Below are 23894 nucleotides of genomic sequence, written 5' to 3'. Positions count from 1 at the left end.
TTTATGGCATGTATACATATACTTGTATCAAAGATTTATACCTGTAAAAATTTGTCTAATTAACTCTATCTGCAATTTTTTTTTACATTATTTAATTAATTAAGTACTTATTTAAATAATTAAAATAAATGATGACTAAGTTCTTTGAGACAAAATATAAAATAAATAGATGTATAATTATATGTTTGTTTTAATGTACCATGTACCATGATTAATCATGATTCATTAAAGAACACTGTGATTAATGATTTTCTATAAAGCTGATTTAAAATGATGTGCTATACAAATATACTGTAAATGACTTGAGTTACTTGAGTGTAGACAAACATATTTTTCTCAAGAAAAACATGAATATACATATATATACTGTATATAATTATTATTTTCCCAATATTATTAGACTTTTTTATCTTTGTAGGTTCTGATTTAAACGTATTGTTAAGATGTGCAGTCATTCTAATATAATTTAAATATTGTATGTGAAATCACCTTTTTCATAATGTAACATACTGTAATAGGTTGGGAATAGAATGGTTGAGAGAACTTGAGAAGGTGGTGTCAAACTAGTTTTGTAAGTTGATTTTATGACGAGCTGTTGGCCTCCAGACAAACTGATGCAGAAAAACTGTTAATTAATTGAATGTGACAGATTAATGGAAGAATAAGGTCACATTGAGAAGAATGAAGAAGAGAAGGTTTGATCTGGGATTAGAATTGGCATGGGTGAGATTGAGTCTAGATTAAGAAGAAAATGTTAGTGTGTGTGTATATATATATATATATATATATATATATATATATATATATATATATATATATATATATATATATATATATATATATATATATATATACATATATATATATACGCACAACAGTTAGTTCCGGTCCTCAAATCTGACTGGATGAGAAACATTCCATGAGCACTGATGGTCTCACACCATCAGCACTCGGACGCTTCACTGTGTGTATCACTCCGCTTGTATTCGTGCCGTTCTAAACTAAAGTGTAAGAGCAGTGCATATGTGTTAAGAGCTACTGTATGTGTCTCTTTTTACATGTATTTTTTTTTTTTTTTACATTACATATGTTAGCCAGCAGGTGGTGGCAAAAAATCATTTTTGTGTGTAATATGAGCCAGTTAGGTGACGTGAAGTGAATCCGCATCAGTCAGTGTTTACATACAAAAGCTCTACGTGATCGCTCGTATTACTACTACTACTAAAGCTAGGAAATGGCTTTAAATGAACAATTTCAGCATTACGGCTCATCACAGCTGAGAGACACAACAGACTGATTAATTACACAACTCAAGGTGCTTACCTCTTACTGGAGTTTCCACATTGGAGAGGACATACTGTTTAAAATGGTGGAGGAGATTGCGGTTTCTATAGTGAAAGACTTTTGTGCACCAGCTTCCGCGAAATAGGGAGAAATACCCCTGCTTGGACGGCTATTTTTCCACTGAGAAAGCTGATAATGCCATCGTTATCACAATCGCCGGACACCGCACATTTACGGCAGGCACAGCGCTGCGGAGGCGGGCCCCCCACCCCTGCATGCCCAGCTGCGGCACAAACACACCCATGCCTGGGCGATTATGATGGATTACGAGGATGGTTTCCCTTCCTCCCCCATCGCTGACTGCTCCTATGGTGGGTACTCGGAGCCAGGTAAGTGCTTCGATGTCCCCAGACTCAGCACGGACACAAGCACGGGGTTCGAGCCCCCTCAACATGGCACCTCCGGTTCCGCCCCACCAGGAGGCCCCACCCACCAGTATGTCCGACATGATTGTCCCCTTGGTCCCCCTCGCCCGGAGCTTGGAGGCATGGCTTGCACTCCCCAACCCATCGCGATGGCTGACCAGGACTGTCTGACTCGGCTATTCGATTCAGTTCGCCAGGCGCCTGCCAGGGTTCAGCAGCATCCGTTTTACCTCAGTGAAGGGTGAGAACGCCACTGCCCTGCATGCGGAGATTGCAACCCTTCTGCGGAAGGATGCGATAGAGCCTGTCCTTCCAGCCGAGATGAAGAAGGGGTTCTACAGCCCCTTCTTCATTGTGCCCAAGAAAGACGGTGGGTTGCGGCCAATCTTGGACCTGCTAGTACTGAACCGGGCCTTGCACAGACTCCCGTTCAAGATGCTGACGCAGAAACGCATTTAAGCAAGTGTCTGGGATCAAGATTGGTTCGTGGCGGTAGATCTGAAGGACGCATTCTTCCACGTCTCGGTTTTACCTCGGCACAGGCCCTTTCTGCGGTTTGCCTTCGAGGGTTGGGCGTACCAGTACAAGATCCTCCCCTTCGGTCTGTCCCTGTCGCCTCGCGTCTTCACGAAAGTCGCAGAGGCAGCCCTTGCCCTGCTAAGGGAAGTGGGCATCCACATCCTCAACTATCTCGACGACTGGCTGATTCTAGCTCACTCTCAAGACTTGTTATGTGCACACAGGGACCTGGTGCTCAGATACCTCAGCCGGTTGGGGCTTCGGGTCAACTGGGAAAAGAGCAAGCTCTCCCCAGTACAGAGCATCTCTTTTCTCGGGTTGGAGTTAGACTCAGATGGCGCGCCTCACGAGCGAGCGTGCGCAGTCAGTGCTGAACTGCCTGAAGTCCAGGGGTCCCCTTAGTGCAAGTGTCCAGGCACGTCATGGTTACAACAGGCACCTCCAAGCTTGGCTGGGGTGCCGTGTGCAATGGGCAAGCAGCCGTGGGCTCCTGGACAGGGCCGCGACTGAGTTGGCATATCAACTGCCTCGAGATGCTGGCAGTGTTGCTATCCCTGCAGAGGCTACAGCCATTGATCCAGGGCAAGCACGTGTTGGTACGGACGGACAACATGGTGACGGTAGCATACATCAACTGCCAAGGCAGCTTGCACCCACATCGCATGTCGCAACGTCTCCTCCTCTGGAGTCAGCAGCGACTCACATCCTGGGTGACCTCAATGCGCTGTTGCGGCAGGTCATGCTCAGGGGAGAGTGGAGACTCCACCCCCAGGTGTTCCAGCTGATTTGGAGTCGATTCGGTCAAGCACAGGTAGACCTGTTCTCTTCCCGGGAATCCTCCCACTGCCCGCTCTGGTACGGCCTGACTGAGGCTCACCTTGGCACAGATGCGCCGCATACAGCTGGCCCCGGGGCTGCACAAGTACGCGTTCCCCCCCGTGAGCCTACTTGCACAGACCCTGTGCAAGGGTAAGTGCTCCACATGCGCTGGTTGCCTGTATGTAACCCCGTGTGATGTATCTTCTACGAGACGGTTTCCCAGTTGGTAAACCTGCGTCTTCCTTGGACAGAGTCCCCCTCTGCCTCCGGTCGCCGTGTTTGTAGAGCTCCATCCCTTCTGGGTAGGACCTACCAGGGGGACTTCTCCACATGTGACACCGCCGACAAGACTCAGTAAGACCATGTGACGTATTTCCACACAATTGCCTCCCCGTCGTGCAGGGTGTGATCTCCGCAGTGTCTTCCCCTTGGGAAAGGACACCCCCCGATGCGGACACTTATGGCCCCCAGCTGAACGATTTCCACTCTTTTTTGGGGAGAAAAAAAAAAGGGAAGGGGCCACGGCTAGGGTGACCTGTCCCCATTTTGGGCAGTTGACTTGTCCCCGAGGTGCGGGGGACCATACGACGCTCGTAGGAGCATTGGGGGAGGTTACATGGCAGCCAGGTGCACTGGCTACAAGGCACACAATGGTTTACCTGTCTCGCACCGCCAGTCCATGTAACACAGTTCAGCTAGTTGTGGTGTTTCATATAGGGACCACTGGTGTCTCTACATCGACACAACATCAAGTGAGTGATAGATAGGGAGCGTCCTGGTTACTTTCGTAACCTCCGTTCCCTGATTGAGGGAATGAGACTTTGTGTCCCTCCTGCCACAACACTGAACTACCTGCTAAAATGGCCAGGACCCTGTCTTGGCTCCTCAGTACAAAACCTGAATGAGTGGTTGCGAGCCAGCTCCTTTTATACCCGTGTGTCCGGGGGAGTGGCATGCAAATTCCACTCGCCAATTCCCATTGGCCTTTCCTCAAAGATCAGAGGTGTTTGGTCCCCAAGGGCGACCCCTAGTGTCACTACATGGATACAACGTCTCGTTCCCTCCATCAGGGAACAGAGGTTACGAAAGTAACCAGGATGTTTTTTTGGCAATTTCAAGCATTATATAGCCTTCATTCCTCAAAACAATGATTGACTGATGAGTTTCTAGATAAAGCTGTTTCTTTTTTGCCATTTCTGACCTAATATTGACCTTAAGACATGCCAGTCTATTGCATACTGTGGCAACTCAAAAACAAACACAAAGACAATGTTAAGCTTCATTTAACAAACCAAATAGCTTTCAACTGTGTTTGATATAATAGCAAGTGATTTTCTAGTACCAAATTAGCAATTTAGCATGACTACTCAAGGATAAGGTGTTGGAGTGATGGCTGCTGGAAATGGGGCCTGTCTAGATTTGATCAAAATGACTTTTTTCAAATAGCGATGGTGCTGTTTTCACATCAGTAATGTCCTGACTATACTTTGTGATCAGTTGAATGCCACTTTGGTGAATTAAAGTAACAATTTCCTTCCAAAACAGCAAAACCTGTACATTATTCCAAACTTTTAGCTGCCAGTGTATATATATATATATATATATATATATATATATATATATATATATATAGTGTGTGTGTGTGTGTGTGTGTGTGTGTGTGTGTGTGTGTGTGTGCAATTTAAAGGGGACATCATGACCTCTTTAGTTACCCCTCAAACTACTTCCCATATCACCACACTGCAGTGTGACTGAAGCTGAGGATGATGTAATGACCTTCACACCATTCAATTAGGAAAGATCCCAGTGCACCTCTGGCTCTCGAGTCCTTTGCCCAAGATTACAGAGAGTTTAGTGGGAAAGCTGGTCCATTCTGAGCCATTCTGTGAGGATTTATGGGCTCAGGTAGGGAACAATTCAATTACCGTGGAGATTCCCTGAGATCGGTGTTGCTAAGCAGGTAATGTTGAGGAGATGAGCCCTCCTGGCATAGGTTCAGATGTCTCTTTTCCCCCTCCATACTCTCTCTCTCTCTCTCTCTCTCTCTCTCTCTCTCTCTCTCTCTCTCTCTCTCTCTCTCTTTGTCTGTATCTCTAGCCTGCTGTGTCTCTCTTTCAACTGTTCTCTCTCTCCCTGGAGTCATTTAGCAGATCATCAGCTGTCTCAGTCTCTCTTTCTTTCTCTTATCTTTTTTTCTATGCCATCATTACACAAGCCTTTGTAAAAACCTGCAATCAGGCAAATGTTCAGAGTTGTGTGTTCCCAAAAGAGAAGCTCTCTCAAATACCTTCAAAAATCACTGTATTAATGCCACGAGTTGTGTAAGTTCTGTGCCACTATGGCAAGCCGAATTAACTTTTAATCATGTACATGATATATATATATATTAAAATGCTTATTCTTGATATTAGCAATGGAATTACTACTAGTTAAAATTTGCTTGCTTCTTGCTATCAGAAATTGATATCAGAAATGAAGTTTGCAGTAGTTAAAATGTAAATTCTTTATATCAAAATGACGACATTACTTGTGGAAACACAAATGTCCATGATTTATACAAATAACAACTAGTAAAAAAAAAATTTTGATATCTGTAATTTGTTGTTTTTTTTATTATTTAAAAGTGGCAGTGTTAGTTTCTGTTATTGTAACTAGAAAAAATCAGATAGCGTTTTAGAATATCTGTAAATACATTTCCATTTATTGATATCTGAAATCCATTTCCAGATATCTGAAAAACGGATTCTAACGTGGTAAACCAATGTACCGATATCCAAAATTACCTTTCTTACTAGCTGTAATTCAGTTGTTGATATCAAGAATGGACATTTGCAACAATGTAATTACTGATGTAAAGAAATATCATTTTAACTACCAAGTAGTTATTGCATTTTGAACATGAGTGCAAATGCAGTTATATACATCAATATTTACAGTAAAGATGTATTTTTTATGTCAGTTAACATTTTTACTAATGCAAACCTAATTACTGATATAAAAAATTGGCATTTTCACTAGTAGTAATTCCATTGCTAATCTCAAGAATCAGTATTTTATTTAGTGAAGAATAAATTATAGATATCTATAATTTACAACCTTGCAAATAAATGCCGAAAGGGGTTTCAGTAGTGCCATTAGCGTCACCAAATTGCAAAAGCAATCGCTGTTTTTTAACAGGTTTCGTGTTTTCAAACCTTCTCCCCATCTTCCATTGGTTGGATGACAAAATGTCCGCCTAAAACTCACCCCATTGGTTGAGTCAGTGTTGCTGTGTTGGGCTGGTCAGGATGCTCAAACAAACAGAGAAGTGTTTTGAAACCATAACAGAGACCGTGTTTACACTTTCGCCCTACAGATGGCTTACTTATTGTTGTCTCTGCATATTAACATGAGGTGGAAGAATATATTTTCACACTGAAAAAATTAAAGCTTCACCTTTAATCGTAGAACACTGCATGAATTTAGAAGAGACTTGTTGAGAATCATGCATTTTGTGTTAGCATGAATGAATAAAACATTAATTACCAAGTCGTAGATTATAAGAGTTTCATGAGGCAATGGGGAATAAGTTGAAATAGAGAGACTCACATTAATATCAAGCTCAGATTTGTGTTGCTGTCACAGTGAAGACTGTCCAGAGCTGCATAATTGAAAACTTGCTCCAGGCGGAATAGCTTGGGTGTGTTATCTAATGTATAGTTTATTGTGATGGTTGGACGTACACTACGTACATTCTGTGTCATGTTTTTCAGTTCGTTGGATTGAGTATTAAATTAAAGCAGCTTAACTTTAGGGTGAAGATAGCAACACAGATGTGTGTGAGCCTTTGTTTGTCCTATATTGTTAAAGATTTTTGTTGATTTGACAGTATTATTGCCGTATTTTTGAACGGCAGCTTACTGTAGAAACGGTTTACAATATGTTGCTAGGCTAATTGAGCAGGGAAATAATTACAGTAAATTACTGTTTAATTGCATGAGGACTGCCGTTGTATCTTCACTTTTGTCCGATTTTGACATGACCCACCCAATCTCAGACCTGACACCAGGGGTCTTCATCTACTTTCTTGCGGGGGCCAGATTATCCAGATAAAAACTTTGCGGGGGCCAACATTTTTTTCAGTATTCATCTTCACTAACAATTTCATTGCAAGTGATATGTTACTTCAAAAAAAACCAAACAAACAAAAAAACACCTTTAATACTGTGCATTTATTCATATTATGATAGTCACAGGGTATACTGTAAATTGAATTATAATTTTAAAGGTCGGTCCATAAATTCCTTCATAAGATCTGGCTGAAAAATAAACATGACTTATACTCTTAACTAACAAAACATTTTTGATCAACTTTACTTTGAAAAAATAAAAATAATTTTAGCATTTTAGCGCTATTTTTTCTAAATTATGAAAGAAACATTTAGATCTGCTAAAGCCCTCTCACAGTATCAACCCACATATGAAAACAATGTAAAAATGTCATGTTTACTTAAGAATGCATTTCAAAAAAAGAGACAAAATGTATATTCTTCCATTTTCCCTATAAAGTATCATCCTATTCAGAGAAGAAAATTAGTCCTGCAAATATTATGAATTTGCACACAATAGCTAGTGCAGGAGCCAGATTTTTGTGCTGATAATTATTGGCAAAAGAAGAAAAAACTGAGTTGATGCTGTTCATGATTGAGAGGGCTGACTCACAGCTGTATAGAACCAAATATAATCAGGATATTTGCAGGTTCAGGTTCAGTATCACTGATTTTACAAGCACTACTGACCCTGAACAGATGAGACACGCCCGTTTGACACTTCAAGAATAGTGAATAAAAGCAAACTTTTCAGCACATTTTCATGGAATGTTCAGTTTTCATATTCGTTTTTTCTTTAGATGTGCTTATGTGCTGACAACGTTTCTGTAACAACTGTGGTGATCATTTTTTATATCGGTAAATTTGACCGCACTCCACACAACTAAGCAATATATATGTAAATACATTTGATTGAAAAAGACAATCAATCAAATGCTCACCTAAATGGTGTGATACATGTTTAGCAAAGCAGTGTAACTAAACTGTCGCCAGAAAAGATTAAATGCGCTCCAGTCTAGACAACTGATGATGGCTGAATGCTGTTGCACGCACCAATGAGCGTTGTTAAACCAAAGTCTTTCTAGCAATCAGTCCACTGGCGGCCATCTTTGGAACACTCTTGGGAGGCTATTTCCAGTCATGACAGTGCAGCTCCTATCCACATGAATGGGGGAACACCGAAATTTCAATAACGGTTGGTCAAGATTACGATCAAAGAACATATTTCAAATCAACAGTAAAATCTGACAATGCTGGTATCATAAATTGAGCTTCTGTACCTCAGATTACCCTAAAAACGATTTTTTCCGGCTTGTATAGCTAATGTGCATGCACATTCTCGAGATGATTGACAGGTGATGTCTGTATCTAAAAGGTGATTGGCTTTAAGGCGGGACTTCCTTTCTACATCTGTTGACCGTTAGGTGCTAGAGCTTCTTGGTTGGGTGTTTCAATTTCTCCCATTCATTTTAATAGAGGTGGCCCATCTCTGCTAAATAATCTCTGGTTAAACTCACCATTGATTGCTGAGGCTCACGCCTGTGAACACTTAGTTTTGCACAGAGGGCACTCTGATATTTCAGATGGCGAGGCAGTTTTATCAAAAATCAGTCGGAGGGCCAGACAAAGATGATTGGCGGGCCGGATATGGCCCTCAGGCCGCTAGTTGACTAGCCCTGCCATACTTAATTTACAAGGGTAATTCCGCAGATGTCTACTCTGCATTGGATTTACTCATACAATCACATAAAAAAATTTTACTTTTACTTTTTTTACTATTATAATATAATAATACAATTCAGTATTTATTGTATGAATTATTTCTATCATTTTTTTTATTTCATTTTTTTCAAAAATTATGACTGTCCCACAGTTGTTGTGTCATTTCCACTACACTAAACAATTTTGGCCCTAATAAAGTTTTTTCAGACGTTAGTGTACTTGTTTACAGTAGTGTAGTCTAGCACATACACAAGCATACATCATATGCCCACCTATCCTTCTAAGGATTTTTCGTATGATCACCTAAATTGAGTGATAATATGGCCGGCAGAACAGTGAGTAAACTGAAACATGCTCAATATTTTTCTTCTTTAAACTGGGCTACCTCTGTTAAGGTGCTATATAAATTTAACTAAATTATGGTGTCTTATCTTAAAAATTCTTGATAGATTTACAGGACTTTCACCTGTTTGTAGGCTATATTGATTGGATTTGATTTTCATTTATTTTAATGTTTGAATTTGTATTTATTATTCACTGCAAAATGTGTGCTTGACATTTCACATTTTGCTTGACACCTCCTGCCTTCACAATAATATTGTTATACATGCACAGACAAATGAATATTCTGTTTCATGCAGATATTAATGTCAGAAATACCAGGAGAAATCACAGTTAACAACATATTCTGCAGTTAATGTAGCTTACAAATTCAGCTTCATCTGGTAAGAAGAAAAAAAAGAATTAAATAATATATTTTTTTAAATAATAGTTGTATAATAATAATAATAATTATTATTATTATTATTATTATTATTAGGCTATTATTATGAGAAGGCATATATACAAGGCATATTTTACTAATAGAAACTATAAATGAAAGAGTAACATTTAAAAATGGGCGTTACATTTAGTTTTGACGCACTTCCGGTTTAAGCCCCGCCCACACCCGGTTCTATCTGAATACAGAGACAGATACAGATAATTTTGTCATATGAACAGATAAAGATACAAATACAGATAATGGCTTCACTGCACACCCCTACTCTGTACACCTCCACAGTCACCACTACACCACTGATTGTTAACCAAGTTGAAGAAAGTGTCAGTGAAGAGCATGCTTGAGATTAGTGATGGGAAGATCGGATCATTTAACTGACTTGAATCTTTGAGTCTCATTCAGCAAAATGAACAAATCTTTATTCAAGTCATTTCATTCAGTTGAGCAGAATTAAATTAAAATGTTACATTTTCAATAGCCAAATCACCCCCAACACGTCTACTTACGCAAACTTTGATTATAGTCCCAATAAGGAAAAATTGATAATCCAGCCAAGGACAAATTATGAAAAACAACGATTAGTTCACCTCTGGAATCTTCTTGTCAGAGTCGTTCGTTCTTTTGTCACTGCATAGCATGTATGGCTGTCACGTGACAAAAGAACGAACGACTCGGACCAGAAGACTCGAGAGGTGAACTAATAATTTCTGTTTCCTGTGCAGCGCCTATGTGGTAACAAACGAATGGAGGTTGCGCAATGCACATGCGCGGCCAACACAAAATGAACAAATCACTCTCTGAGACTACTCGTTCTTCTGAGTCAAAATGAGCGAATTGTTAATGAATGACCCATCACTACTTGAGATGAAATATGAGGCAAGTGATGTTTGAACTGAATGCAAGGGAAATATCACTTGTGAGCAGATTATTTTTACTGGCCGTCATTTCCAGTCAAGCTTTAATTTTGCCAAATTATGCAAAAAGTGTGAAAATATTATTTAATTGTGTGTAGTTAGGATGCATAAAATGTTAGCTATGAGTCGGCCATTTTATTTCAAAAACATTACAAATGTAATTTTCATCAGCGTAATTTCCAGCACAGAATTCTGTTAAACACAAAACAGAATTTGAGATGTGCTAGAAATTATGCTGTGGTGGAAATCAAAATGACTTTCAGAAAATAAATAAATAAATATGGCGAATTTTCCCGTGATACATGGATGTAGTAATATGAAGTATATCATTTGTAATAAAGTGTAGCCTAATAAAGTGCTTTCTGTCTCAACAGACACATGAAAGGGAAGATTTAGGCCAGAATGGAATTGAAAATGTCAGATTCAGTGAGATTTTTGTTGTTCACACTGTTATCCACAAAACTGTCACAAGTGAGGGTAGGGGTGGGTAAAAATATTGATTTTCAGATGCATCGCGATCTTCATTTGAACAACCTTGATATCGATTCTTAAATACCAAGATCGATACTTTATGCGCAACCATCCACTACAATGAGAGGAAATCACTCGCATCACCAAATTTCACAATAAGACTAAATGTATGACTAAAAATGAAATGTATGAATAAAAATATATATTTGGCAACTGACTGTTAAACTTTCATATTTCACTCACCAGTGATTGTGTAGTATAGTGGTGGAGTATTCAACAGCGAGATCCTTTCACTGCATGTTGAGTATAAAAGTTGTTCCGCGTAATGTATGTCCAAAGACGAGATCCACACTACCCATTTGTCACTGAATACTGTCTCTTTTAATTCCGTTAATTTACAGTCAGTTGTTAATTAAAAAAAAAAAAAAAACACTTCATTGTAATCATGCTGTATCAAATTAAATAAAATTTGTATCAATACCCATCCCTAAGCGTTAGAGTAAAAGTCAGATTTAATTATAATTGGAGTGAACGTAATCTATAACTCTCAGTTTTTGAAACAGAAGGCTTTTGAGGTGCTTCCAGGTAGTTTTGAGTCTGTTCCTTCAATCTTCTTGAAGTGAAGTATGTTCAGTGACACTTCTCTCATCGCCAAGACTGAGGTCTCGTGTCTGACAGTCCATTCAGTGTCTGTATAAGCAATGAGATTTGAGTACTCATACAATCATTGTGTATGGGTACTGACCTCCACTTCCTCTTTTCTCCTTCACTTCCTCTCAAAGCTCATCTGTTTGGATGATGTAGTTTTGTATACTGCCAGCTTTACGGTATTTTGAATATCTGACTGATGAGTCACCACTGCTTTGTCATTATATTTATATAGAGTTTTCTGACGGTCAGGGGAAGGTGATCCATCCTACACTTCCCATCTGCGGTTCTGTTGTTGTCAACCCGTTTCAACCAAATAGCCGTCTGCCGCTGTTGTCCTCGTCTCACAGGGGATCGAACACTGAAGATTTTGACGGCGGTGGAAATTAATTGGAGGCATTTGTTTACGTGCATGGTCGCAATCGGATTCCCTAGGCTCATCACCTGTCAGACGGTGCTGTCATTGAAGACCTGGAACAGCGTTCAGGTTCCTCTCCAGAATCCCTTCACAATGTCACTGAGTCTCAGCTGAGAATGTTTTGAGCGAATGTGCCATAAGAGTCTCATTAAAGGAGAAGTTCTCTCAAAAAAGTACATTCTGTCATTATTTACACACTCTAGTGTTGTTCCAAACCTGTATGAATTTCTGAAGGGGAAAAATCTACAGACATTTCTTTTCCATACAATGATAATTCATAGTGACTATGTTTGTTAAGCTCCGTAAAGAAAAGTAAAAAAACACCAAATATAGCCACAAGCAGGAATTATCAGTATCAGAATGAGCTTTATTGCCAAGTGTTCTCACGTACACAAGGAATTCTTTTTTTTTTTTTTTTTTTTTTTTTTTTTGGTGATAGGAGAAACAAGTGCACACAGAACATTACAGTGAGACACAGAATATAAAACAAGGTCAGAGTATAAATAGACATACAAATAATAGAACATATAACAGAATGGTGTATGTACATGTGCAAGTGGTAATGTATGTGCAAGGTAGGGGTATGTACAGGATTGAATTAAATATGTGAATATACATATGTACATGAGATATACACCTACGGTGCCGCTGGACAAGCCGCCTCTGCCCTGCACGCCATGGCTCTCCTGCAAGTCTGCCAAGGTGCTGAAGGAACTGCACGAGGGTAGTTCCACCCTGGGATTGATGCAGGAACTGCGCTCGGCAACCGACCTCGCTCTCCGAGCGACGGAGGTCATGGCGCGGTCTCTCGGGCAGACGATGGCCACACTAGTGGTCCAGGAGCGCCACCTTTGGCTCAACCTGGTCGAGATGGGCGAGGCCAACAAGACACGGTTCCTTGCTGCCCCCATTTCCCAGGCGGGCCTATTCGGTGACACCGTCGAGGACTTTGCCCAGCAGTTCTCGATGGTGGAGCAGTAGACAGATGCTAGCCGCCCCGCCCCGCCGCGAGGCCCCACCTGCCAGTACGTCCGTTGATATTGTCCCTTTGGTCCCCCTAGCGTGGAACTTGGACGCATGGCTTGCGCTTTCCAATCCATTGCGAGGGCTGGTCCGACCGTCCGACTCGGCTACACGATTCACTTCGCTGGGCATCCGCCCAGGTTCAGCGGTGTCCACTTCACCTTGGTGAAGGATGAAAACACTGCTACCTTGCGCGGAGATCGCTACCCTCCTATGGAAGGGCACGATAGAACCTGTCCTTCCAGCCGAGATGAAGAAGGAATTTTTCAGCCCCTACCTCATCGTACCAAAAAAAGGCGGTGGGTTGCGGCCAATCTTGGACCTGTGAGTACTGAACTAGGCTTTACACAGACTCCCTTTCAAGATGCTGATGCAAAAATGCATTCTGGCGAGCGTCCGGCATCAAGATTGGTTCGTGGCGGTAGACCCGAAGGATACGTACTTCCACGTCTCGATCCTGCGGTTCGCATTCGAGGGTCAGGCGTATCAGTACAAAGTCCTCCCTTTCGGCCTGTCCCTGTCTCCTCGCATCTTTACCAAGATCGCAGAGGCTGCCCTTGCCCTGTTAAGGGAGGTGGGCATTCGCCTTACGAACGAGTGCGCCCAGTCGGTGCTGGCCTGTTTGAAGGCGTTCAAACAGAAAACAGCAGTTCCACTGAAACTTTTTCAGAGGCTCCTGGGGCATATGGCATCCTCGGCGGTGGCCACCCCGCTCGGTTTGATGCATATGAGGCCTCTTCAGCACTGGCTCCAGACTCAAGTCCAGAGATGGGCATGGCACCACGGGACACATCGCGTGGACATCACACCGGTCTGTCACCGTCTTTTCAGCCCTTGGACCGACCTTTTGTTTCTACGAGCAGGTGTTCCTTTAGAACTGGTCTCCAGGCACGTCGTGGTCAAGACAGACACCTCCAAAACGGGCTGGGGCGCTGTTTGCAATGGGCACACAGCCACCGGCCTCTGGACGGGTCCGTGACTGCATTGGCACATCAACTGCCTCAAGTTGTTGGCAATTCTGCTCACCCTGTGGAGGTTTCGGCCGTTGATCCAGGGCAAGCACGTGTTAGTTCAGACAGCACGACAACGGTAGCATATGTCAACCGCCAAGGTGGTCTGCGCTCTCGTTGTATGTCACAACTCGCCCGCCGTCTCCTCCTCTGGAGTCAGCAGCACTTTAAGTTGCTGCAAGCCACTCACATCCTGGGCAACCTCAACACTACAGTGCACGCACTGTCACGACAGGTTACCCTCAGGGGAGAGTGGAGACTCCACCCTCAAGTGGTCCAGCTGACTTGGAGTCGATTCGACAGGCACAGGTGCACCTGTTTGCCTCCCAAGAGTCCTCCCCACTGCCTGCTCTGGTACAGCCTGACCGAGACCCCCTCAGCAAAAGTGCGCTGGCACACAGCTGGCCCCCTGGCATGCGCAAATATGCATTTTCCCCCAGTGAGCCTACTTGCACAGACCCAAGGTCAGGGAGGACGAGAAGCAGGTCGTCCTGGTAGCACCCTACTGGCCCGCCCAGACGTGGTTCTCGGACCTCACGCTCCTCGCGACGCACCCCACCCACCCCCCCCCCCCCACTGGTGAATTCACCTGAGGAAGGATCTTCTTTCCCAGGGACAGGGCACCATCTGGCACCCGCGCCCAGACCTCTGGAATCTCCATGTCTGGCCCCTGGACGGGACGCAGAAGACCCATGATGGTAGACACGATCACTCAGGCTAGGGCCCCCTCTACGAGGCGCCTGTATGCCTTTAAGTGCCGTCTGTTCGCTAAGTGGTGTTCTTCCCGTCAGGAAGACCCCAGAGATGCGCAGTCAGATCAGTGTCTTCCTTCCTGCAGGAGAGGTTGGAAGGGAGGTTGTCCCCTTCCACCTTGAAGGTGTACATTGCCGCCATAGCAGCACACCACAACGCAGTTAATGGTAAGTCCTTAGGGAAGCATGACCTGATCATCAGGTTCCTAAGAGGTGTCAGGGGGCTGAATCCCTCCAGACCATGCCTCATTCCCTCATGGGACCTCTCTGTAGTTCTTCAGGGTCTACAGAGAGCCCCCTTTGAGCCTTTGCAGACAGCCGAGCTTAAGGCACTCTCCTTGAAGACTGCCCTCCTGACTGCGCTCACTTCCATCAAGAGGGTAGGTGACCTGCAAGTGTTCTCTGTCAGCGAAACGTGCCTGGAGTTTGGTCCGGGATACTCTCACGTGATCCTGAGACCCCGACCGGGCTATGTTTCCAAGGTTCCCACCACCCCTTTTAGGGACCAGGTGGTGAACCTGCAAGCGCTGCCTCAGGAGGAGGCAGACCCAGCCCTGTCGTTGCTGTGGCCGGTGTGCGCTTTACGCATATATATGGATCGCACGCAGAGCTTTAGAATCTCTGAGCAGCTTTTTGTCTGCTTTGGTGCACAGCAGAAAGGAAGTGCTGTCTCCAAGCAGAGGATCACCCACTGGTTCACTGATGCCATAACTATGGCATATGTCGCCCAGGACATGCAGCCCCCGGTAGGGCTACAAGCCCACTCTACCAGGGGTGTAGTGGCTCCCTTGGCCCTTGCCAGGGGTGCCTCTCTAACAGACATTTGCAGAGCAGCGGGCTGGGCAACACCCAACACCTGTGCAAGGTTCTACAACCTCTGGGTGGAACCGGTTTCGTCCCAGGTAGTGGCACACAACACAAGCGGATGAGCCCGGGTTAGTTGGCCGGGTGTATCGCTTGCACATAGCGCCTTCCACCTCCCTTGGAGCTGAAGACATGCGCCATTAATTCCCAGTAGTGTTCACAAACTTTGTTCCCTGGTTGACTTCCTCCAAGCCCTGTGGCAGTCGAGTTTTTGGAGAGACTTGCTGCCGGCCCAGTACACGTGTGAGCTAAGAGTCCTGTTCTGGGGTAGGTGCTCCGCATGTGGCGGTTCCCTGTAAGGCTAACCCCATGCGATATATATCTTCCACTAATTCGTTTCCCTGTTGGCAAACTGCGTCTTCCTTGGGCAGAGCCCCTCTGCCCCAGTCTCCATGTTTGTAGTAACTCTTCCCCCATTGGGCAGGATCTACCTTGAAGACTCTCCACATGGTTGGAAAGACCATGTAACGTATTTTTCCACTTAAATATCCCCCCCTCTCTTTGGGCGAGGTGTGGTCTTCGCGGTGTCTTCCCCTTGGGAGGGACACCCTCCGACTAGACCTGGCTGCCCAGTCGGATAATCCCCCTTCTTTTTTAGGGAGTGGAAAAAAGAAAGGGAAAAGAGGCCACGACTGGGTTAAGCCTGTCTCTATCTTTTGGGTAGTCGACTTTTCCCCAAAAAGGGCCGTTCGACACTCATAACTATGTTGGGGGAGGTTACATGTCGACCTGGTGTGCTGGCTATGAGGCACACAGTAGTCTGCCCACTACACACTGCCAGTTCACATAACAGAGTTCAGCCAATTGTGCCGTTTCGTATAGGGACCCCTAGTGTCATTACATCGACACAACGTCGAGTGAGTGACAGATAGGGAACGTCATGGTTAATTGTGTAACCTCCATTCCCTGATGGAGGGAACGAGACGTTGTGTCCCTCCTGCCACAATGCTGAACTACCCGCTGAAATGGCTGGACCTTATATCGGCTCTTCAGCATAAAACCTGAATGAGTGGTTGCATACCAGCTCCTTTTATACCCGTATGTCCAGGGGAGTGGCATGCAAATACCACTCGCCAATTTTCATTGGCCTTTTATCAAAGACCAGAGGTGTCTCGGGCTCCCAAGAGTGACCCCTAGTGTCACTACATCGACACAACATCTTGTTCCCTCCATCAGGGAACGGAGGTTACACAAGTAACCATGACGTTTATTTTTCGCTTGACTCAGAGGAAAAAGAGATTTGAAAACGTAAAAGTGTATTATAGGGCCACCTATGGTCAGATGGCAGTGTGCCTATCAGTGAAGAATGACTTCAATTTAGGTCTGTTCCACCCAAAACGCTACCATATTTCTTCAGAAGACTTGGAATATAGTTATATCAGCCTGATCTCATGAACTGTCACATTTTTGTGTATGTTTTAAAAAATGTTGTTTTTATTCATGTCTTGATTTCATGTCTTCTATTTTGAAAGTAGATCTCTTCCTTGTTTCTGTTCCTTGTTTGACATGTGATTGTGTTGCCATGTGACCCTCTTGTTCATGTGTTTATTTGTTTGGTTCATTGTCTTATCTCATTAGCAGTTCTAGTTTATTATTGGTTGTCTTGTTATCAATTCTAGTTCCTGGTTGGTTATCTTGTTATCTTGTTTGCCCCAGTCTCTGTATTTAAGCCCTCATGTTTGCATTTGTGATTTGTTGATTATTGTGGATTTGTAACATTTAGGTAATGGTTTGTGCCAGTTCACAGTTTCAAAGTCATAGTCAAGTCTTTTGGTTGGTTGTTGTATCTTTCATTTTGGTTAAACTGCACTTGCGTTCTTTTCATCATTGTCTTCATCTTGTCCTGATCTGTCTGCCCTGCCACATTACATGAACATTTCGTGACATGGCAACATTTTTGCAAAATGAAATTAGGTGCATCATTACACATTTGGCTGCAGTTTTCCAGTGAAATGTCCAGTGGGGGGTGCCAAAATTGAGTGAAATGGTGTCATAATCAGGCTTGTTTTTTTTTTAAGTTGAATGTCAGAGAGGTTTTATTGAGTAAAATGTACCTCCCTAACCTAAAATTTTAACCTAAGCCTAAACAGTAGTGATCCAAAATCAAATTTGACATGAAAAGCACATTTTCTGAAGTAAACACGTCATTTTGTGGTGCTTCTGAACCGCAGTCCAACACTCTATGAGGTGAGCTACTGTGCAAGTTAATCACATTGGAATTAGTGTATAAATGTACAGTAGGTGGGTCTGTAATACAAGCGTTAAAATGCATAGTTTTTCAAATGATGCGTTAAAGTGTTTTGATATCATAACATAGCAGTGGATGAGTAATAGAGCAAAAATTAAGTGTTTATAAAGTCATAATTGGCTATTGTAGTCGAGATTTGTGTAAAAGTGAATAAAACGCACAGTTGTTGTAGCATCTGTTGTAGTGTTCATTTCACCAGGAAACTGTGGCGAAGTGTTGAGTGTGTAACGTAAAAGTCAGTTTGCAGAAATTGTTACACTAAAGTTCATTCTATGAATCTACAAATAGATTGAGTTATATGGGTTCTTTTATTAAATTTTTACACAAAATATTAACCTAAAACATTTGCTTCATGTGTTAGCATCTGTATTAACTGGTTTTATTTAGTTTACACCAACTATTTTAATTTAAAGGTTAGAATGGGGCATTATGCTGTTTACCACAAAAAAAAAAAAAAAGAAAAGCAAAAATAGTGGTTACAGTAAATCACTTACAAATGTAAGTGGCGCCAGTCCATAAACACTAAAATCCACACTGTTTCAAAAAGTGTTTATTGTTAGTTCATGTTAGTTCATAATGTGTTAACTGCATTATGAACTAACTAATATGAATTAATGTTAATACAACTTTTATTTTGTATCAACATTATGCCCACAACATGTATTGAACCTGGAATATTCCTTCAAGGTAACAAATGAAGGTTACCTTTTTACAGTGGAAGGGAATTTTTTTTTATTTTTTATTTTTTGTTTTTTGTTTTTTGTCCTTTTTTAAACTTGACAGACATCGTCACTATGAACTGTCACTGTATGCAAAAGAGCTGCATGAAGATTCTTTCAAATTCCTCCTTTTATGTTTTGACAGCATACAGGTTTGGAATAAAATGAGAGACCGAATTTAAATTTTGTGTGAATTATTTTAAGGTTATTGCTTCATTTGTCCCCTGACTGAAGAATTCTCCTATCATTATTTCTAAAAAAAAAAAAAAAAAAAAAAGATTCAAACACCATCACAATTCAAACTTTCTAAAAATATTTTTGATAATGTTTCATTCTTTTGCAGTAATGTGTCAGAATTCATTGTGAGGGAAAGCAATAAGAGAGAATAAGAGTGATTCGGGCATTTGAGGGTCGAAGGGTTGTCGTGTTTTTGGATGATTAGAAGCTGAAGACTAAAGAACATAAGTCACACCGAAGATATAACAGCAGGGACTTCCCAACAGACTAAAGCTTTAGAGAATTTTAGTCATTAAAGTCATTAAAGACAAGTTTCTCCTATTTTCCCAAGCAGTGTTGTTGAAGACATTTTTGGGAAGTTGGGGAACGGAAATTAAGACTGATTGCTTGATCTGAACGAGATTTTGATTCCTCCTCTCTCCTTGTATCTCCACTGATCTATTTTCACGTTGTACTTTTGGGTCTGAATCGCATACTTTAGGTAATGACAAGAGAAGACGTAAACTTTAGTATTTGCCTGTTTGATTTTACCACCAAAACAATGTCATGTTCGCATTAAAATACAGTCCCGCACCTTGTCGTCATGTAGATTTCTGCACAAGTTTCTAAGTTCTATCGCATTTGATTTGTTTGCCGTTTGAATAGTAATTTGCATGTTGCCATCCTTTATTATTATTGTCATTTCTTTCAGGCGTGACCACAGTACTGACTATGACCACTCTGAGTATCAGCGCCCGAAACTCCCTACCGAAAGTCGCCTATGCCACTGCCATGGACTGGTTCATCGCCGTGTGTTATGCCTTTGTCTTCTCCGCACTGATCGAGTTTGCCACTGTCAACTATTTCACCAAGCGTGGCTGGGCTTGGGACGGAAAGAGCGTAGTCAATGACAAGGTAATTAATCACAAATGATCTCCCAGCAAGTTTTGTATTTACAATTGAATGACATGGTGACAGTCCATTAAGTTTTAGAGTGATGTGAAATCCCATGACAAGCGAAGACACTGATGGGAATTCAAACTTGGAACTGAGAGCAAATCAGTATCACACATAAGTATTAAACTTCAGCATGTAATTCATCCCAGTTTGTGATACGGACACACGAAATACCTGAACTCATGCGGCTTGTTGAGGAGAGTAGTCACATTTAGCTTCAGACATCAGACATTTATGGGTTGGCAGATAAAATGGGCAAAAAATCCTATAGACTTTGAAGGAGGGATGGGAGCCATATCTTGAAACCAGAATATCATTTAGATTTGGGGTTGGGCTCTTTTGACTTGGGCCAATATGTAACCACCCAGAACACTCTGCACAGAAAATGCTAACAACCATTCAGAACACCTTATCAACAAAATAGCAACGCTCAGGCAACTAGTCATAACATAGGGGGGTGACTTTTGCACGAGCTGGACCACCATTTCTTTACAAAATGCATAAATCTCTAGCTACTTTTTATATTTTATTGTACCATTTCATACAGTATGTGTCTCCATCTGTTTAGGACACCTCAGAAAAAAATATCTTAAAAAAAGTTAAAAGCGTCACATTCAATTTTACCTTTGTAATCTTATCCCTTAAATTCATATTTCAGGTCTTTAGTGACCGAGACCTCATTCCACCCCTGTACCTCATCCATTGTTTGAGTTATTCCCCATCCTATTTGGTATTCCTCAATTTTTTTTTTTTTTTTTTTTTTTCAAATTGCAAATTACCAAAAGTTTCTTGGGTCTTTAGTGACTCGAGGAATGTAATAGTGTTGCAATATACAGAATAGTTGTGCTTCCATTAATCACATGTATAGTAAGCCTGTGGAGCAGTCTCCAATCACTTTCATCGTGGACTTTCATCATTTATTGTTTTATTCACTTTTTTACAGTCATTATTGATTTATTTGGGGTTTGTTTTGATTTTCTGGTTTTAGCAGAGTGGTATAACTTACACTGTGGCCTGCACTTGTGGGGAACATTCATTTTAGTTATTTTAGGAAATCTTAATGTGCAAATATTATTGATTTTATGTGTCCTAATTATTGTATTATAATTTTTTTGTTTTTTCAAGTTTAACTCTTATTTTAACTTTCATTCTTGTTTTATTTATTCAATGTAATCAGGGGTTAAATTGGGATTTCGGAAGTGGGGGAACCCTATAATTTGGTGATGTCAAACTAAACCCCCACAGTTAAAATTGTCATAATTTTTTGTTTTTAAATAATAAAGTTATCATAAAATACATTGTTGTCTAAATATGGATTTATTAATAGGCCTGTATGGTATGTAATTAATAGTGTATATATATATATATATATATATATATATATATATATATATATTTTTTTTATTTATTTTTTTTTTAATTAACACGTTTTACTGGGATTCTGTTTTATGATTTTTCTGTCATTATTTATGTATGTCATTATTCAACTTAATTGTGAAAATACATAATTACATGGAATATTTGGTTTATTTTTTATTTATTTATTTTTTACATTAGATGACAGAAAAAAACTTAAGAATTATATCAAATGTATTATATATATATATATATATATATATATATATATATATATATATATATATATACTGTATATATTTCTTTATTTATTAGATGACAGCTGGGACAAGTTACCTCCTTCTTGCCTTAGATTGGGGGTCATCTTATAGAACATGCTAAACTTAAATCTAATTATTTTACAATGAAAAGTAAATGCACATTGTTCTTAATGGTTGAAACAAACACCTTCTACACAACTACCTTTGCTCAAATTGTTATTCTGATCATTTAATTTGTAATGAAAACTTTTGCAGCTTTTTTAATAAACTAAGCAAAATCACTAATGCATAACAGTGGATCTAAGAAACAGGCTAGCAATTGATTACATATTATGCGACTTCTATGAAACGGAGATAGGATCACGACACAGTAACCTACAGAAGCAGAATGTGCGTCTATATGCGGGGGTGCGCGGTCTCGTGCTGCTCTCATATATGATGCCTATACCAACATCTGCAACTAGAGCAAAGCATGATGAACTTGAAATATTTTTGAGCAAGTACGCTCACTAGTTAGAGACGGAATATGTCAAATGGATCAAACAAAACCTACATTGGAGAATATAAGAAAGACAATGGATTGACAAACAATTTTTTTTTTTTTTTTGGAAATCAAAGGTTCCAGCCCAGTTTAACCCCTGAATGTAATGGTGTAAAAGAATGGGGAGTTGAGAATTATTGTTTTTTAACAAAGGTGCATTCCAGTCTGTAAAGGCGGGAAAAATCTGTTTTAAAGCCAGCCGCCACTAAAGCAAGTGACAAAATGGATGGCTAGTGTAGAGCACATGGGAAAACATGGTTGTTATTGTTGTTAGTCTGCAGAAAAACACTGGCCCCTGTTGTCGTTAGAGGGGAGGGTTCTAGCGTTGTTGTTTTTTTAAACACCATTCTTGCTTTTTGGTGTGATTCTCTGTGTGACTGCCTTGGTCCCCATTACATCACATTTTATGAATATTTCATATCTATGTAAGTTTATTATTGCATGGTATTTATTTCTTTGTTTTTCACAAGACAAATGAGTACTTTATTCAAATGACCATTATACTGTATGCTGAGTTTCTGAGCAACAGTAATGAATGATCAGTTTCCGATGTGTGCACACATGAAGATGTTATACGGTAAATGCTATTTACTCAAAGTGGCACTGTTGTTTTAGTGATTGACTTGTGTGGCAGACAGGAGGAAGCAGGAACCAGATTAACCATCAACAAGACTTTAATTACAACATAAAATGCAGAACTGAAACACAATGACATATTGACAAACACACACACAGAGCGTCCGCATACGTCTCTCTCTCTCTCTCTCTATGGCATTCCCGGCTCCTCCTTTATCTCGCTCCCGCTGATTGGGCAACTCAGCACGGGGCGTGCATTCTCACGGCCCAACCACGCCCTCCTCCTCGTCACATACCCCCAAAGCCGATTCAGGTTGGGGAAACCGGAAAAACCTTCCAGGAGGGGAGGAGTGGCACCTTCGGCCGTTCCGCCGACGGCTGGTCTTCCCCGCCTCTTGGGAACCTGGGTAGGATGAGGGTAGGGAGAGCCCGAGAGAGAGGAGAGAGAGAAAAAAAAGAAAAAAAACTCAGGTTCCCGACCATGCTGCAATTCGGTCCTCAGCCAGTTGTCCAGTGATCCTCCATGACGCCAGGCGATGGCACTGGATTTCACCTCCTAGTGGACGGCAGCAGGCTCCTCCGTCTCCTGGCAGACGGCAGCAGGCTCCTCTGTCCCCCGGCGGACGGCAGCGGCTCCTCCGCTTTCTGGCGGGCAGCAGCAGGCTCCTCCACCTCCTGGTGAACTGTTCCAGTACCATCGAACCAGTCCTCTCCTCGGCATCGCAATCCGCTTTCAGCGGTGAGGGCTATCTGACGGCACGTCTTTCTCCAGTCCCAGGTTTCGGCACCAGTGTGGCAGACAAGCCTCTTGTTCATCGGGAAAGGAGGAAGTAGGAACTGGATTAACCGTCAACAAGACTTTAATTACAACATAAAATGCAGAACTAAAACACAACGATACACTGACGAACAAACACACTCTCTCTCTCTCTCTGGCGTCCCCGGCTCCTCCTTTATGTCTCTCCCACTGATTGGGCAACTCAGCATTGGGCGTGCTTCCTCATGGACCGCCATGCCCTCCTCATCGTCACAACTTGATTTACATTTGACATTTCTATTTAATGAAGAAGCAACATGGAAATAAACTATAGCAAGTACAACACAAGATCAGTATGATATGTATATTGCCATTTGGTGTCGCTTATATGTAGTTTATGTATTCTCATTTCTGAAATTGTGCATCCTTGTTTCATTTGCTTGCTTCCTTTCCTCGTTTCCTAGCTCCTTCATCTTAGGAAATGAAGAAAGGAAGCAAGGAAAGGAAACATTTAAAATTTAATAAC

The 23894-nt window shown here is 41.6% G+C and overlaps 1 protein-coding gene across 1 annotated transcript in view; it reads left to right on the top strand.

The window, feature by feature from the left end:
- The window catches only part of LOC127418150 (gamma-aminobutyric acid receptor subunit alpha-2), a 145882-nt gene that overhangs the window by 100880 nt on the left and 21108 nt on the right, over window positions 1-23894 (top strand). The window contains exon 9 of the mRNA XM_051658569.1: window positions 19634-19836. Coding sequence (XP_051514529.1) covers window positions 19634-19836 — 203 coding nt within the window. The remainder of the gene's footprint in view (window positions 1-19633; window positions 19837-23894) is intronic.

The sequence above is a fragment of the Myxocyprinus asiaticus genome, chromosome 27 (genome assembly GCF_019703515.2).
Source record: "Myxocyprinus asiaticus isolate MX2 ecotype Aquarium Trade chromosome 27, UBuf_Myxa_2, whole genome shotgun sequence".
Taxonomy (NCBI): domain Eukaryota; kingdom Metazoa; phylum Chordata; class Actinopteri; order Cypriniformes; family Catostomidae; genus Myxocyprinus; species Myxocyprinus asiaticus.
The sequence above is the reverse complement of the archived record's forward strand: the minus strand, read 5'-3'. Positions and strand labels throughout refer to the sequence as shown.